Source organism: Elephantulus edwardii, unplaced genomic scaffold (assembly GCF_000299155.1).
Source record: "Elephantulus edwardii isolate Elephantulus edwardi_28Jun2011 unplaced genomic scaffold, EleEdw1.0 scaffold00453, whole genome shotgun sequence".
In the NCBI taxonomy this organism is placed as follows: Eukaryota; Metazoa; Chordata; class Mammalia; order Macroscelidea; family Macroscelididae; genus Elephantulus; species Elephantulus edwardii.
The window spans coordinates 319,829-333,644 of record NW_006400203.1 but is presented as its reverse complement, the minus strand read 5'-3'; the positions used below and the strand labels follow the sequence as shown (position 1 = coordinate 333,644).

At 41.6% G+C, this 13,816-nt stretch overlaps 2 protein-coding genes across 2 annotated transcripts in view; both read right to left on the bottom strand.

Annotated features, from left to right (window-relative positions):
- Positions 1 to 13,816, bottom strand: part of MYO7B (myosin VIIB) — a 191,006-nt gene that overhangs the window by 164,661 nt on the left and 12,529 nt on the right. The window contains exons 2-5 of the mRNA XM_006902807.1: positions 11,793 to 11,906; positions 9,843 to 9,995; positions 7,943 to 8,127; positions 1,573 to 1,694 (exon numbers count right to left, since the gene is read on the bottom strand). Coding sequence (XP_006902869.1) covers positions 1,573 to 1,694; positions 7,943 to 8,127; positions 9,843 to 9,995; positions 11,793 to 11,906 — 574 coding nt within the window. The remainder of the gene's footprint in view (positions 1 to 1,572; positions 1,695 to 7,942; positions 8,128 to 9,842; positions 9,996 to 11,792; positions 11,907 to 13,816) is intronic.
- Positions 3,021 to 3,554, bottom strand: LOC102870543 (cellular nucleic acid-binding protein-like). The gene has a single exon (XM_006902798.1). It carries the CDS (start codon positions 3,552 to 3,554, stop codon positions 3,021 to 3,023), a length of 534 nt encoding a protein of 177 aa, XP_006902860.1.

Sequence of the window (13,816 nt, the reverse complement as noted above, 5' to 3'; positions counted from 1 at the left end):
TTCTCTGACGCATAACAAGTGATTGCAAAGACCATGGCCTGTATTAGACGTACCTTAGTCTCCAGAGTGACACCATTGCTCTTTAGTAATTTGGAGAGGTCCCTAACAGCAGAATTTCCCATCGCAATACGTCTTTTAATTTCCTGGCTACTGGTGCCAAGAGTGTTGACTGTGGACTCAAGTAAACGAAAGCTGTGAACAATCTCAATCTCTTCACCATCCATCCTGAAGCTGCCAATTGGTCCAGTGGTGAGAATCTTCGTCTTATTGATACTGAACCTCAATCCATATTGAAGGCTACAGTCCTTGACCCTCTGCAGCAAGTGCATGAGGTCCTCCTCAGTTTCAGAGAGCTGGTTGTGTCATCTGCATAATGCAGATTGTTGATAGATCTTCCACCAGTCCTGACCCCACATTTCTCCTCTTAAAGTTTAGCCTCCCAGATAATCTGTTCTATAGAAACTGTAAATGGATTAGTGGTCTCTAGGAATAAGGAGAGCAGGTAGAGGTAACCAAGATGGAAAGCAGGGGAAGCTGTATATGAATATGCTAAAAATAATTTTACACTTTAAATCACTGAATTGGTTTGTGAATTATATCTCAAAAAATGTGAGAGCTCTGGTGGCCTAGTGGCAAGAAGGTACACTGCAATCACTGATGCATGTGGTTCAAATCCACCAGATGCTCTGCGAGAGAAGGAGGGGCAACCTCCTCCTGTACCAGTCAGATCTAAGTTGATGGTATATGTACAAAAATGTAATAATTTTTTTAAAAAGAGTTAACAAAAAATATTAAAGTGTGAAATAATTTTATATTAACCAAAACCACACTGATTGCTAACAAGTTACATGTTTCTAATAATAACTTAGAGGCTAAAAAAAAAATACATACTATTCTACTGAAAAATAAATGTGGGCTGGTCACAAATAATTTGGGACTAATAAATCTGCTACAAAAAAACCAACACACCCAATAATAAACAAACCCCAAACAAAACACCAGTGTTCTTAAAAGTTAAGGGAGAAATATCAGGCTAGAACTGCAATTGTGTCATTGGTTGACGTTCCAGGGGTCCACTAGTTTTGGTTATGCAGCTCAACAGAGAATGAGAGTGGAGTGACCAGGCCTGGTCCTTTTGTGCTAAGGCTCCTCTACTTGGTAGCATTTGTTCCTTTGCTCCCTGTTGGATTAACCAAGACTAACTCCTGGGCCAGTCCTACTTTCTCTTAGCACCAGTTTCCCAGATTACCCAAACTGACATACTTCACATTTCCCAAATTTCTTTTCTCTCAGAGCCTTTTTGAAAAGGCGTGTTTATTCGCTGCCAGCCCCCGTCCCCTTTGTAGGAAACACCCTTAGAGGAAGCTTAAAATCATCAGTTTTTCTATTCCATGATGTCTGGGAGCTTCTGCAGACACTCAGCCTCAACTTCCTTATCTTTCAGGCCCTGAGGAATTCAAAAGTATGGCTGAAAGTTTCTGTTTTATTTTTTGTTGTTCCTCATTCTACTTCTCCTATAGCCACCTCCCAGAGAGAAGACCCTACTGTTACAGTTTTGAGGATGCCTCTTACCTTCCAGGATGGGATTGGCCTCAAGGACTTGCTGCTCTATCCAGGAATGCTGGCCACTGACTGTGGCCAGGAACTGCAGGATGAGCTTAGTAGTCTCTGTTTTCCCAGCCCCAGATTCACCACTGCAAAGATACACAGGAGTTAACGTAAGTCTGTCTCCAGAACTTGGCACCTTCAAAACACACCAATGCCCACTCTAGCAAGTCTAAAATCATGAAGTCTTCTCCATGTGTGGAAATCCACCAAATATTCTCAGAAGGTCCGTAGGGATTCCAACTCTGTGTGAGTTATTGGTATGTTGTCTTTTCTTCTCTGTTTCTTTTCTTTTGTAACTGCTTATAGGCAAAACCAGATAATGGTTATGTGCTGTCAGCACAGGATCAGCACAGTGCCCAGTAAGTTGAACCAGCAGGACCATGAAATAACTATGACTTATCTCTATAAAAAGCTATGTCTATTGGGCCAAAAGGATACTGCAACAGTCCTTTTGGGAATTAAATTGACTTAGGTGTGACACTTTAAGAATTATTCCTGCCCTTTAGCTTAAGTAAAGAATAATAAATTCAGAAAAAATCTTCTTCCCCCCCCCCCTTCCTCCTCCAGCTTTATTGGATAGTTTAAAATTACATTTCTATTTTCTAGGACTTCAGTTGCTTTTTCCATCTGACTTTTAAAAACTGATTACAGCAAATGAAACACAGTTGTCTTAAGTGATGTAGTATACAAAAATAACATCTTGTTTTCTGTGAAAATGCATTTCTCTGCAATTCCTGAATAGCTCCAAATTACACTAACTCTGAGCATCGTTATTTACTCTGGGTTTTAGTCTGGAAAAAAAAATGTTCTAAACCTTTGCCATCACCATGTGTATATCCAGCATCAACTCTGTGATGAAGGTGTTCCTGCTTAGGTTTTTATTTTGGTTTCTCTCTCCACAATCATTAGCGTGCATGTTTGTCTTTGTTTACTCCCACTCAACTGTATGTTCTATGTAGGGCCTGATACAGATGTTACTTGGTGTTATTTAATAGCTACTGAGGTCAGACAATCCAAGGCCACCATTATTCTAAAATTAAAGTTACTTACAGAAGTTCATAAACTTCCAAATTGTTTTGTGTCCTACATGGGAACATTTCAAGAAACCCAGAATGGGCATACTGGTCTGACTCAACTCTTCCCATTCATTAATCCCTATTCACCAGTGTCACAGAAAGGGGGTTCTTTAACAAAGCATTACACATAACACCTCTACCAAACTAAACAAACTTTTTTTGTAGTTAAATGCAGGAAGTTGGTGCTTTTTCCACCCCTTTCCTCCTTTTACACTGCAAGTAAAGCTCACTGGCCTGGGAATAGCCTCTATCTGCCAACCTTTGGCCAGTGAAGAGTATTCAGAGAAAAGAATACAACCATCAATCAGAAAAAGGAGGGGCGACAAAGGAGAATAATTAAGCTGTAGCCTCAATTGTGCATTCCCGTGCAAGGTGCCCTGACTCTCCACAGCGGTAACAGTTGACTTCACTTGTCTTGCTGTAGTTGATGGCTACATGACCAGTTTCACCACACCTATAACACTTCACTTTGGTACAGTCTTTTTGAATGTGTCCAAATTCTCCACAAGAATAGCACTTCTGCCCATCAGCATGGTCACAATCATGAGCCAGATGGCCTGGTTTGCCACAGTTGTAACAGCACTGCTCTCGCTCTCTCTTGGGCTCCTTGCAGTCCTTGACAATGTGACCGCCTCTACTGCAGTTATAGCAGGCATCCTCCTGAAGATCACAATCCTTGGCAAGATGACCAGACTCACCACAGTGGTAACAGATGTCTGGAAGAGATGAGGAAACAAACTGGAAACCTCTATCCGAGGTAAAACCACCTCTGCCACGGCTTCTCATTCCACGACCACGGCCTCCTCCAGTAGGGCATTCCTGGGCCCAGTGGCCAGAGCGCCCACACTTGAAGCACTCATTGCTGCTCATGGCTGTAGTTAAGTCTTCTTCAGCACTTAGAGGAGCCCAGAGAGACGAAGAATAGGACGCAGTTCAGGGGAAGGCAACTCACAAGACAGCCGCTGTTTATCTTCAGGGTCCCTGCCTGCGCCACACGCGGGTCTGCTAGAAAAAAGTTTTCTTGCAAGGCTTTTCAATACCTTAAAAGCATCACTTGTCATTATAGTTATGGAAAGGTTCAACTAATCTCAACGAGGGAAATAAATTAGAGTGTAAGAAGCCAGAGAGCATTACACAGTCAGTGAGAGCACTTCTATCTAGAGACTAGTAGTCATTGTGACAGTGGACACACGGGGGGGGGGGGGGGGGTTCAGCACCTAAGCAATTACACAGAGGTGGGGATAGGACAGGCGAATTTTCTTAGAAAAATATCCAACAATTTTTCTGAGGATATTTTCTGGAAAATCTTGAAAACATTTATAAGAAATAGATATTAATTCCATAATTGTGAGACAAAAATTAGTTGTTTTAAAATGACTAGAGAGTTTAATTCATTTAAAAAAATACATATCTGGTGCATAGCGTGCCCTTAGGTTGACAGTTATTATTATTTTTACTAGGGCTTAAAACCACTTTTAAAAAATATTTTTAAATTGTGATTTTAAAAAAAGTTTAGAGAAAGGTTGGGTTTGTTTTCATTCATTCATTCTTGCACATTTTTCTCCATTTCCCTTGCTTCCCCTTCATTCAGTCCATTTTACAATGTTCCTCTTGTTCCAGATTGTTGTCATACGTAGAATGCCTACTCATTTATTCTTTTTGGACAGTTCTTCCCTTATCTGTTCTAATGCAGTGTTCAGTCTTTCACCATACCCTGCCCAACTCCTCCATGTCTGTCCTATTTTATAACATTGATATTATGTAGTATTTATCCTTTTGTGGCTGAGCTATTTCAATTTGCACAATGTCCTCATGATTCCTCCATGTTGTGTAATGTTCTACTATTTCAATGTTTTTCAGTGCTGCATAGTATTCCAGTATGTGGATGTACCATAAGGTTTTTGGGTTTTGGTTTTGTTTTTTTTTAATCCATTTGTTTATTGATGGGCACTTGAGCCACAAGTCAAATAGATGTATACACATCCATGCTTATTGCTGTATTATTCATACTAGTAAAGAGATGGAAACAGGCTTACTAATGTTGTATAATGTTTTAGGAGTTAATTGGTTTTCAATGCTGCATAATATTCCTTTGTGTACCATAGTTTTTCTGTCTATTCATTTTTGATAGGCAATTGGATTGCTATTGTAAATAATGCAGCAATAAACATGGATATGAATACATCTGAGTTATGGTTCTGGTTTCTTTTGAGCATATTTCCAGTAGTGGAATTTGTGAAATTCCACTGTGACCCTGCTGGGTCAAATGGTATTTCTATTTCCAACTTTTTGAGAAAGTGCCAGACCACATTTCAAAGTGGTTGTATCATTTTACATTGCCACCAGCAGTGAATAAGTGTTCAATCTCTCCACAACCTCACCAGAATTTGTTGTTTGCTTCCCTGTTTAACTTTGCTATTGTTGCTGGAGTAACATTGTTGTTGTTGTTGTTATGTGCCGTCGAGTCACCTGTGACTCATAGTGACCCTATGACTGGCTGAAGTTGGGTGCCTCACAGGACACCCACCAGACCCCACAGACCCACCCTATCTTCCCAGGTAATAGGAGACGCCAGAAGCAAGTGACATCCGTTCCGGCCCGAGGGCCTACGGCCCTTGGGCCAAGAAAAACCTATCTACACAGCAATTCTACAGGATGCATCACCTTTGACCGATAAATATTGCGACTAAACTTCAGAGACACTGATCCCAACATAAGGAACTACCATCAGCTGATGTGTTTGAAATCACAAAAGCCATGGAAGCTTCATATATATGGAGTAACATAGTGGTTTTAATTTGCATCTCTCTGATTGCTAGGGATTTTTGGACATTTCTTTATGTGCTTGTTTGCCTTCTGAATGTCTTCTTTGGTGAAGTGTCTATTCATATCCTGTGCCTATTTTGTGATTGAATTGTTATTTTTAACTCATTGAGGTGCTGGAATATTCCATAAATTTTAGATATAAGTCTTCTGTCCTACAGAGGGTGAAACCAAGTCTCTCCTTGGAGCCTAAGATTTTGAAGCTCTGTCTCACATACTTTGGGCATGTGGCCAGGAGAGACCATTCCTTGGAGAAGGACAACATTCTCAGAAGGGTGGACAGACAGCACAGGAGAGTAATACCCCAGATGAGATGGACTGTTACAGTAAATGGGGCAACGAGGATTGGTGTGTTGGAATTAGTGAGACTGGCTCAGGACAGGGAAGGTTTCAGAGCTGCTGTACATAGGGTTGCTATAAGTCACAGGTGACTCAACAAACTCAACAGCACATAACAACAACATATTATATTGGGGGTTTTTTATGTATTTGAGTCTATTGTTTAAAGTCAAGAAGACCTCAGGGAGGACCTTTGAATTTAAAAGTCAGTTGTTATTACATTTTGGATGTACAGCACTCTTCTGTCAATATGCTGTACTGAGGTAACTTGGGGTTGCTGTGATGCTGAACCTTAGCCATTATGGTGTCAAATACCAGAATAGTTTCGCATGGTGGACTGTGTTTGGTGGAGCTCCCAGTTCAAGACAGGTTTAGAAACAGGAGTGGCATCCACTTCCTAAACAACATGCCTCTAGAAAGTCTATCAACTTTGAGAAACAATGATAGTTATAAAAAGGCTTCAGGTCTTTTGTTCATAGGGTCACTACATGTTGTGTTCAACTCAACGGCAATCAACAATGCAACAACATCATATATATTATTGAAAAAAATTTTTTTCCAGTCTGTGGATTTCCTTTCTACCCTGTTGGAGAAGTTTTTGGATGTGCATAGGTATTTAATTCTTATAAGTTCCCATTCACCTATTTTATCCTCTCCCAGTTGTAGATTTTTCAGGATGCTTGGAAGACTATTTATGTTGTAGATTAGGACTTCTAGAGTTCTTCCAACCTTTTCTTTAATGAAGTTTATGGTATTTGGTTTTACTCCCAGGTCTCTGATATGCCTTGAGTTGGTTTTTGTGTATGGTGTGAGGTGTGGGTCTTGTTTAAGTTTTCTACAGATTTCCCCCCCAATTTTGCCAGTACCATTTATTGAAGAGTCTGTCATTCCTCCACTTAACTGATTTTATCTCTTTGTAAAAAATGAATTGACCATGGGTATTTGAGCTAATTTATGGAAAAACACTATTTTTAATAACTTGTTTTGTTCATATGGAACAGTTCAGTCATTACAAAGCAGGCTCAAATAAGTAACCCACAAATAAGCAGCATCATTGATTTAGAAACACAGTCTCAGGCCTCACTCAGATCTGCTAGATCAGCTCTTTGACTAATACTCCAGCAGATTCCTCTGTTTTTTAACATTTATATCATGAAAGTCTACATTTCAGTAAACCAATTTCAGCTCCTGACTGGGTAAAGAAGAAAATAGAGGGTGGACCTGGCAAGTCTTTGGAGGAGAGGCAGGACCCATATGGGAAGGAGTACATCTCTTCTGGGTCAGGTCACCTCGGCTATTGCCTTTGTCTTCATCTGAGACTGGCCTTGGGACTCTTTGGGGATGATACTTGACCTGTTCTATCCCTACATCCTCAAGGGTATATTCTGGACCTTATTTCTAAAGAAACTTCTTTACCTCACCATTCCTGCACTCTTCCATTTGTGTCTCAATAGTCACTTACTGAGGACTGGGGAAGTACAGGCTCTGGGGATATAATGAAAAAACAAAACACCAGGTACAGGAAGAAAGAAGAAAGGCTATTGTACCACAATTGTGACAGGGAAGGATTTCAAAGCAGGAAGCAGAAGACAACAGAAACCACAAGCTTTGGTGCTTCTTCTGGGATGTTTCCCTTAAATAAAGTCAGTTAAAGCCACTTGCCCTCCTCTGGTCAACTCAAATTCATGGTGAACCCATGTGTGGCAGAGGAGAACAGTGTTCCGTGGTGTTTTCAATGACTACCTTTCTGGGAGTAAGTGTCCGGAACTTTCTTCGGAGGTGCCTCTGGATGGAATAAAATTGCCAGCATTTTGACTAGCATTTGAGCACACTACAAACTGTGCCCTCCAGCTCTGAATCATAACAGTGTTGCAGGCATGCTGGTAGTGTGACACTTAGAGAAAGAATTTTCATGAACTTCTGGTGGCTTGAATCTACCAGACACTCTTTGATGGAGAAAGAGGGACTATGTAATTTATGGCCTTGAAAAGCCAATGGAGAGTCAGTCGATTCTAATTCAATGGCAGTGAGGTTTTTACAAAACACCTAGAGGCAATACCTGGGTGAATCTCTTCTTCTCCCCCATCCCAACTCACCTGATAATGCAGCACTGGTCTTTCTTGTTCTTCTTCATGTTGAAGTAGCAACAGTTGGCAATGGCAAAGACATGGGGAGGCAGCTCACCCACATGGCGGTTGTAATATAGCTGTACCTGCTCCCAGGTGTAGAGGGGCAACACCTGGAATGGGTTCACTGCCACCAGGATGGAGCCAGTGTATGTCTGCAAAGGAAGGAGATATTAATGCCATGCCCTGGGTATAGTTTCAGACAGTCTCCTTCACCCATGAGGGCCACACATTCTGGCAGGTGGTGGCTCTTTTTTTTATGTGGGAACTTTGAGAAAGTCACTCATGTGCTCAGACTATTCATCAAGAAAGCTAGAAGTGTCATCTAGAATGGGTAGGTACATTCACAGAAAGATTAACTGAGGTCATCTTGTCACACTGTGCATGGCACTTAGACAACCAGAACGAATCCTTGGCTGTTGCACACACAACTCCATGGAGGTCAGTGACCAGTGGCTCTTCTTGTTGGAAAAAGCCCACCGGGATGTCCCAACCTGCTTCTCCCAGTTTGCCTTTCTCAGGGTGAGTCAGGGACAGCAACCTCAGCAATTCACTTGATTGCTTGAGTCTTGGTTTTTACATTTTAAGAATGGAGAAGATGATTTTTCTGATTTTAAGAGGAATCAGATAAAATAATTCATCATAATTTGGAAAGTACTGGATATGTCTCGAAAACCCATTGCCATTGAGTAAGAACTGACTACTAGCTGACTCACTAGAGAGTTTGCAGAGGCTGTAAATTACATTTGTGGGGATCACCCACTTTTGTCCTGTGCAGCTGTTGGTATTAGAGAGGAGCTACCAGTGCCAGAGAGGAGATGCCAGGGTGTCAGCAGCACAACTCTCTGAGGATTACTGTGTAGATGCTTATAGTATAATCATTTATCACATTGTTTTTATCAATTTCAGGAGCTCAAGCTCACATTCAGCCAGAGCAGACTCATAGTTTGGGGCCTGCTCTTATAGGCTTCCCATATACCCTCTCCTCTGTCCAGGAGTTTCTAGCTTCCTCCTTGAATATCTGAGCAACACTGATATACCCAACAGAGCTCTGGAGAATTCCCCATTCTACCGCTTCTTCCCCACAGTATCCACAGAGCTTACTCTCTCACATTTCCCTGTCCTTTACCTCCCCTCCACTCCAGCTTTGGAGCTGCTGAGAGCAGCTGTCCTGGACACCCTAGGATTGTGTTCCATTTACTGCCTTAGGAAGTATACTGGGAGTGAGTAGATATCAGTGTTGAGAAACTCTGCTCCTAGAGAAACATGAATTGTAACACAGCTTAGAATCTCAGGTTAGGGAAATTGTCCATGCATTCCTGAGCTTTGGGGAAAAGGGTCCTGTCTACCCTCATCATCTTCCCTCTGTGAGCTGTGACACTGAGTAATCATGATGGCTGTAAGATTCTGGCCTTTACAGGACACAGATCACAGGAGGATAGCAGTCTGGTGACTGTCTGCAAAATACCTAGGAATGGGGCAAGTGAAAGACTGTGTCCACTTTGATAGTTTCTGGGACCTACTCAAATCTTCCTACTCAGTGGAAAAGAAGGCCCTGTTAGTACCTTGGTACTTAATGCATGGAGACATTGTACTACAAACAGCACCCTCCCTTCTTCCATTTTCCAGGAAGGGCAGTCCTATTTTGAACAGGCTGAAGCTCTGTTACAGCCAGGATGCCAACCCAGTCCCCTTCAGATGGGACTCCTGTAGCCATGAGAACATGGAGGACAGGGTCCAAGCCTCTATGGCTTCATTCCCTGGCAGTAGACAAGACCACTGCTTCTAGCAGGAAGGATGGGGGGGAAAACCCCAAGGAACAGAACTCCTGACACTGGGAAAAAACAGTGGAAAAGAACTCCCGACTTACATAGATCTTGTGCTGCTGGTAGCGAATAAGGAGGTTGTGCACCATGCCTGCCTCATTCAGGTCCCCCAGGCGGATCATGTCATCCACACCATGTGCTGAGTTAGGGTGCATGGGGCTGAGGCTTCCAAAGTCCTCTGCACAGATCCAGTGTTCCTGGAATGAAAGTTAGAAAAGCACAGACTTGGAGAAAGGGCACCACATGCCTAACTAGCCGCATCTTCTCATCCAAGTTTTCAATAGTAAGATGATGCATACGGTTACAGCCTCAGTTATCCTGGGACTAGGTGGAGGTCAGCCTTCATCTAGTTTATCTGAGGTTATAGTCATAAGAAATCTGTGTAGAGATCAGATCATCTGTGGTTGCAGTCAGGCCATCTTTGAGGGCCTGGAGCTGGTGAGAATTTGGGGTAGGGGTGAAACTCAAGCCAAGCTTAGAAGATTTTCCAGCTTCAACAAGGCTGTATCAGGGGTTAGTTTGAAGCTGGGACCTCAAAAGTTGTTGGAGAAAGTATGTGAGTAAAAGTATTTAAAAACAGGACAACATCATACAAACAGAGACAATATTATTAATTTTTCAAACAGATAACTGGATTCTGTACTATGAAGTGCACAGAATCTTTTCTTTGGAGGTCAAGTGTCCATGTGCTCAGTAGTGCTCAATTTGGTAAAAACAGCTGCTGGAGCGTTATTCACAACAGAAAGAAAATGGAAACAACCCAAATACCTATCAAGAAGTGAATGGATTGAGAAATTGTGATACATTCACACAATGGAGCACTATATAGCACCAAGGGAATAATGATTTCATAAAATATCATATAAAATGGGAGACTCTAGAAAGCATTATGCTGAGTGAAAGAACTCACTCACAAAAGGACAACTATTGTATAAGTCCATTATTGTAAAAACAGAAGGATAACAAAGCAAGATGTGTATAAATGTTCAAAAGGGAGAGGGGGAAAGGAGAAGAAGGGAAAGAGGAAGGTGGGAAATCACTAGGACACAGGTTAGTGTGGGCAGATGGCGGTGTGAAGGAATAGGAAAGACTCAATGGAGACTTGAAAAGATGGTGATAATAGGCATAGATCAATTGTAATTATATAAAAGAAAATGTGGAGGAAAGATTGTATAAAACACAATGAACATGAAGAATTGTATGCAAACCAATTAAAAATATCAGGGGAAAAGTTCAGAGCAGCTGCTTTTAATAAGTCAAGCCACCAATGAAAGCTGACTAGCAAGACCTCACTCTCATTTCCTGAACCCACCTGCTGCCCCTCAGACTGCCTGCTGAGCTTGCCCTGCTTTTGGATGCAAATCTTCAAGGTCAAGACAGATATCTGGCAATTCCTCTTACTACTTCCAGGTTCCAAACTCTCACCTGTGCTGCTTTATTGAAGCACCTTATTGGTTCTGTGCCATTGAGTCTAAACTGGACCCATGGCTGACCAATGAGTTTTCAGAGGCATAGGAAATTACACATCTTTCTCCTGTGGGGCAGCTGTGGATTCAAAACATCTGCTTCTGGGTTGGCAGCTCAACTCCTTGTCATGAGGCTACAAGAACTCAGAACCCTTCTTTCACATACTCTTGCTAACCCCTGTGCTTTTCCTCACATACCCTTTCCTCTTGCATTTCTCATCCTCTAGCTCACTAAATACTTAGCAAACCAGCCTTTGCTACGATTGTTTCAGCCTCTGCGCCTTCTCCCTCCTCTTATTGTTTCCATGACTGAGAGCTTAATCTTCACTTTTTCATGTAGAAACAAGTGCTCAGACAGATGGAAAGTGTTCACCAAGGAAGGAATGCCCTGGGCTGAGTCTGTCCTGCCTAAAAGTCCCTATGGGGTTTTGGTACTCCTGGGTTTGGGAGCAGTGCAGAGAAGGGTTAAAGGAAATACATGGATGACAAAGAGGATAGAGCTTCACAATAGTGCTGGGTATCACTGACCTTCCCCTCATCATCTTCCACCAAGACCTTGCCTGACTCTGTTTCTTTGATGATGCCCCCAATGGCTACAGTGGTCTCATTTGCAGAGGGAGGGTCCAGCCATACATGGTCGCCCTAGAGAACAGAGAAAAAAACAGTTGTATGATGCCTATTCTATCTTTCCCTTCCTAGTCAAAACTTTCCTCTCCTAAATTTTGCCATTTTGTACAAGAACTCCCAGGGTAGCTGGTTTTCAATCTTGCACCACATAACACAGATGACCCTGGAGGAATTATGATAAATGAAATAAGTCAGATATAAAAAAAATATTATATGCTAAGGAAAAGTTTATAAACAGAACAAAACATTTGATGGTTACCCGGGATGGGAGGGGAAAGAAAGAAGAAGAAAAATCAGTAATTTGATAAAATTTATTCATTGCCATCAAATCAGATCTGACTCACAGTTCACCATGCAGTGAGTTTTCTGTGGCTGTACGATGCACAGGAGGAGATTGCCCATCTTTTCCCTCAAGAGCAGCTGATGGATTTGAACCTCACACTTTTGGATTGGCAGCATAACTCTCTACTCATAGGTCACCAGAACACATATTTGTTTGGGTGAAGGGAGTGACAATATAAAATAAAGGACAATTAGAATAATTTCACTAAAGAAAAAGAAGACACAGAGATATGCAAAGGTTATAGAAAGTTAGCTATTACATATACAAGTCTATATTACCACTAGTTTCAAACATTGACTTACACGTGGACAAACATTAACACAAGATGACCAAATATGAGTGAGTGAAAGGTACTACACCATGATCAGGCATAGATTTGGTAGAAGAAAGTTTAACTTAAATATTTGTGTTGCATGCTGCAAATATATCCACATATATAGTAAAGTCAACAGAGGATAGTACTGTGTAAACTTCTTGACCAAAACCAAATACCTTGAGAGAATGTCATTGGTCATTGCCTAAGGATCACAATCCAAAAGGACACTCAAGTCAAAGTAGTGCAACACAGTCTCCAAAGACAATATTCTATCCCTCACACTGGTCAGTAGTGGCTGGGGCTTTTGAGCGACTCCATGACTGAGTAAAGAACAGTGAAAAAAGTCAGTTAGGCACTCTTCTTCCTGCTGAGCCAAGGCACGCAGAGCATGGGTCCTGGGCGAGGCAGGGTCATTGGGATGAGGTCTGTAGGTTCTCTCCTGAGTGATGGAGTCACAGAGAAAGAGTACCTGGCTGGGGTATCCATGTGGTGCAGAACTTCCCTGTTCTTTTCTAGTCTCCTAATTAGGGAGCTTGGAATCTGGGTCTCAGGATGAATGGGGTTATTGGGATGCAGGCTCCAGGCCCTCTCCTTGCTACTCTACTCATCTTTCTAAGATGACAGGTATATGACCTCTTATCTGCTGGATTTATATCAGTGGTCATAGTGGTCTTTCTCTCTCCCATCCCCACTGAGTCAGAACTGATTCATAGCCGACCCTCCAGTAGGTTTTCAGAGGCTGTGAATCACCAGGAAGATATTTCTTCTCTTTCTCCTATGGAACAGCTGGTAGAGTAGAAACGCTTGCCTTTGGGTGAAGGTATTGACAATATAAAATAAGGGGAAATTAGAATAATATGACAAAATAAAAAGAAGACACAGAGAAGTATGCAAGGGTTGTAGAAAATTAACCATTACATATATAGCCTTAATCTCTGTGATAGCAGGTGGTTATCACATGATCTGTGGGAATAAGTATCCAAGAAGGTAGTAAGAACCTGATATGCAGTTTTTTCACTTGTAAACTTTTACAAAATATATACAATTTATTTGAGTACAGGTTTACAGCATTGAATACCAATGATTGGATGAGTTGTGGGATGATATCAAGGATATTATTCATTGAAGGAAGGAAAAAGGTCATGACAAAAACAGAGGAGAAAGAAATAACCAAAATGAATATCAGAAGAGACTCTGGTAGGAAAACGAAAAATCTGGAACAAGAACTACATCACAAAGTAAATTAGAGTAGGAGGAAAGGGGTGG

Excerpts from the sequence above, each read along its gene's own strand:
- LOC102870543 (XM_006902798.1), bottom strand. The coding sequence starts at position 3,554 with ATGAGCAGCAATGAGTGCTTCAAGTGTGGGCGCTCTGGCCACTGGGCC.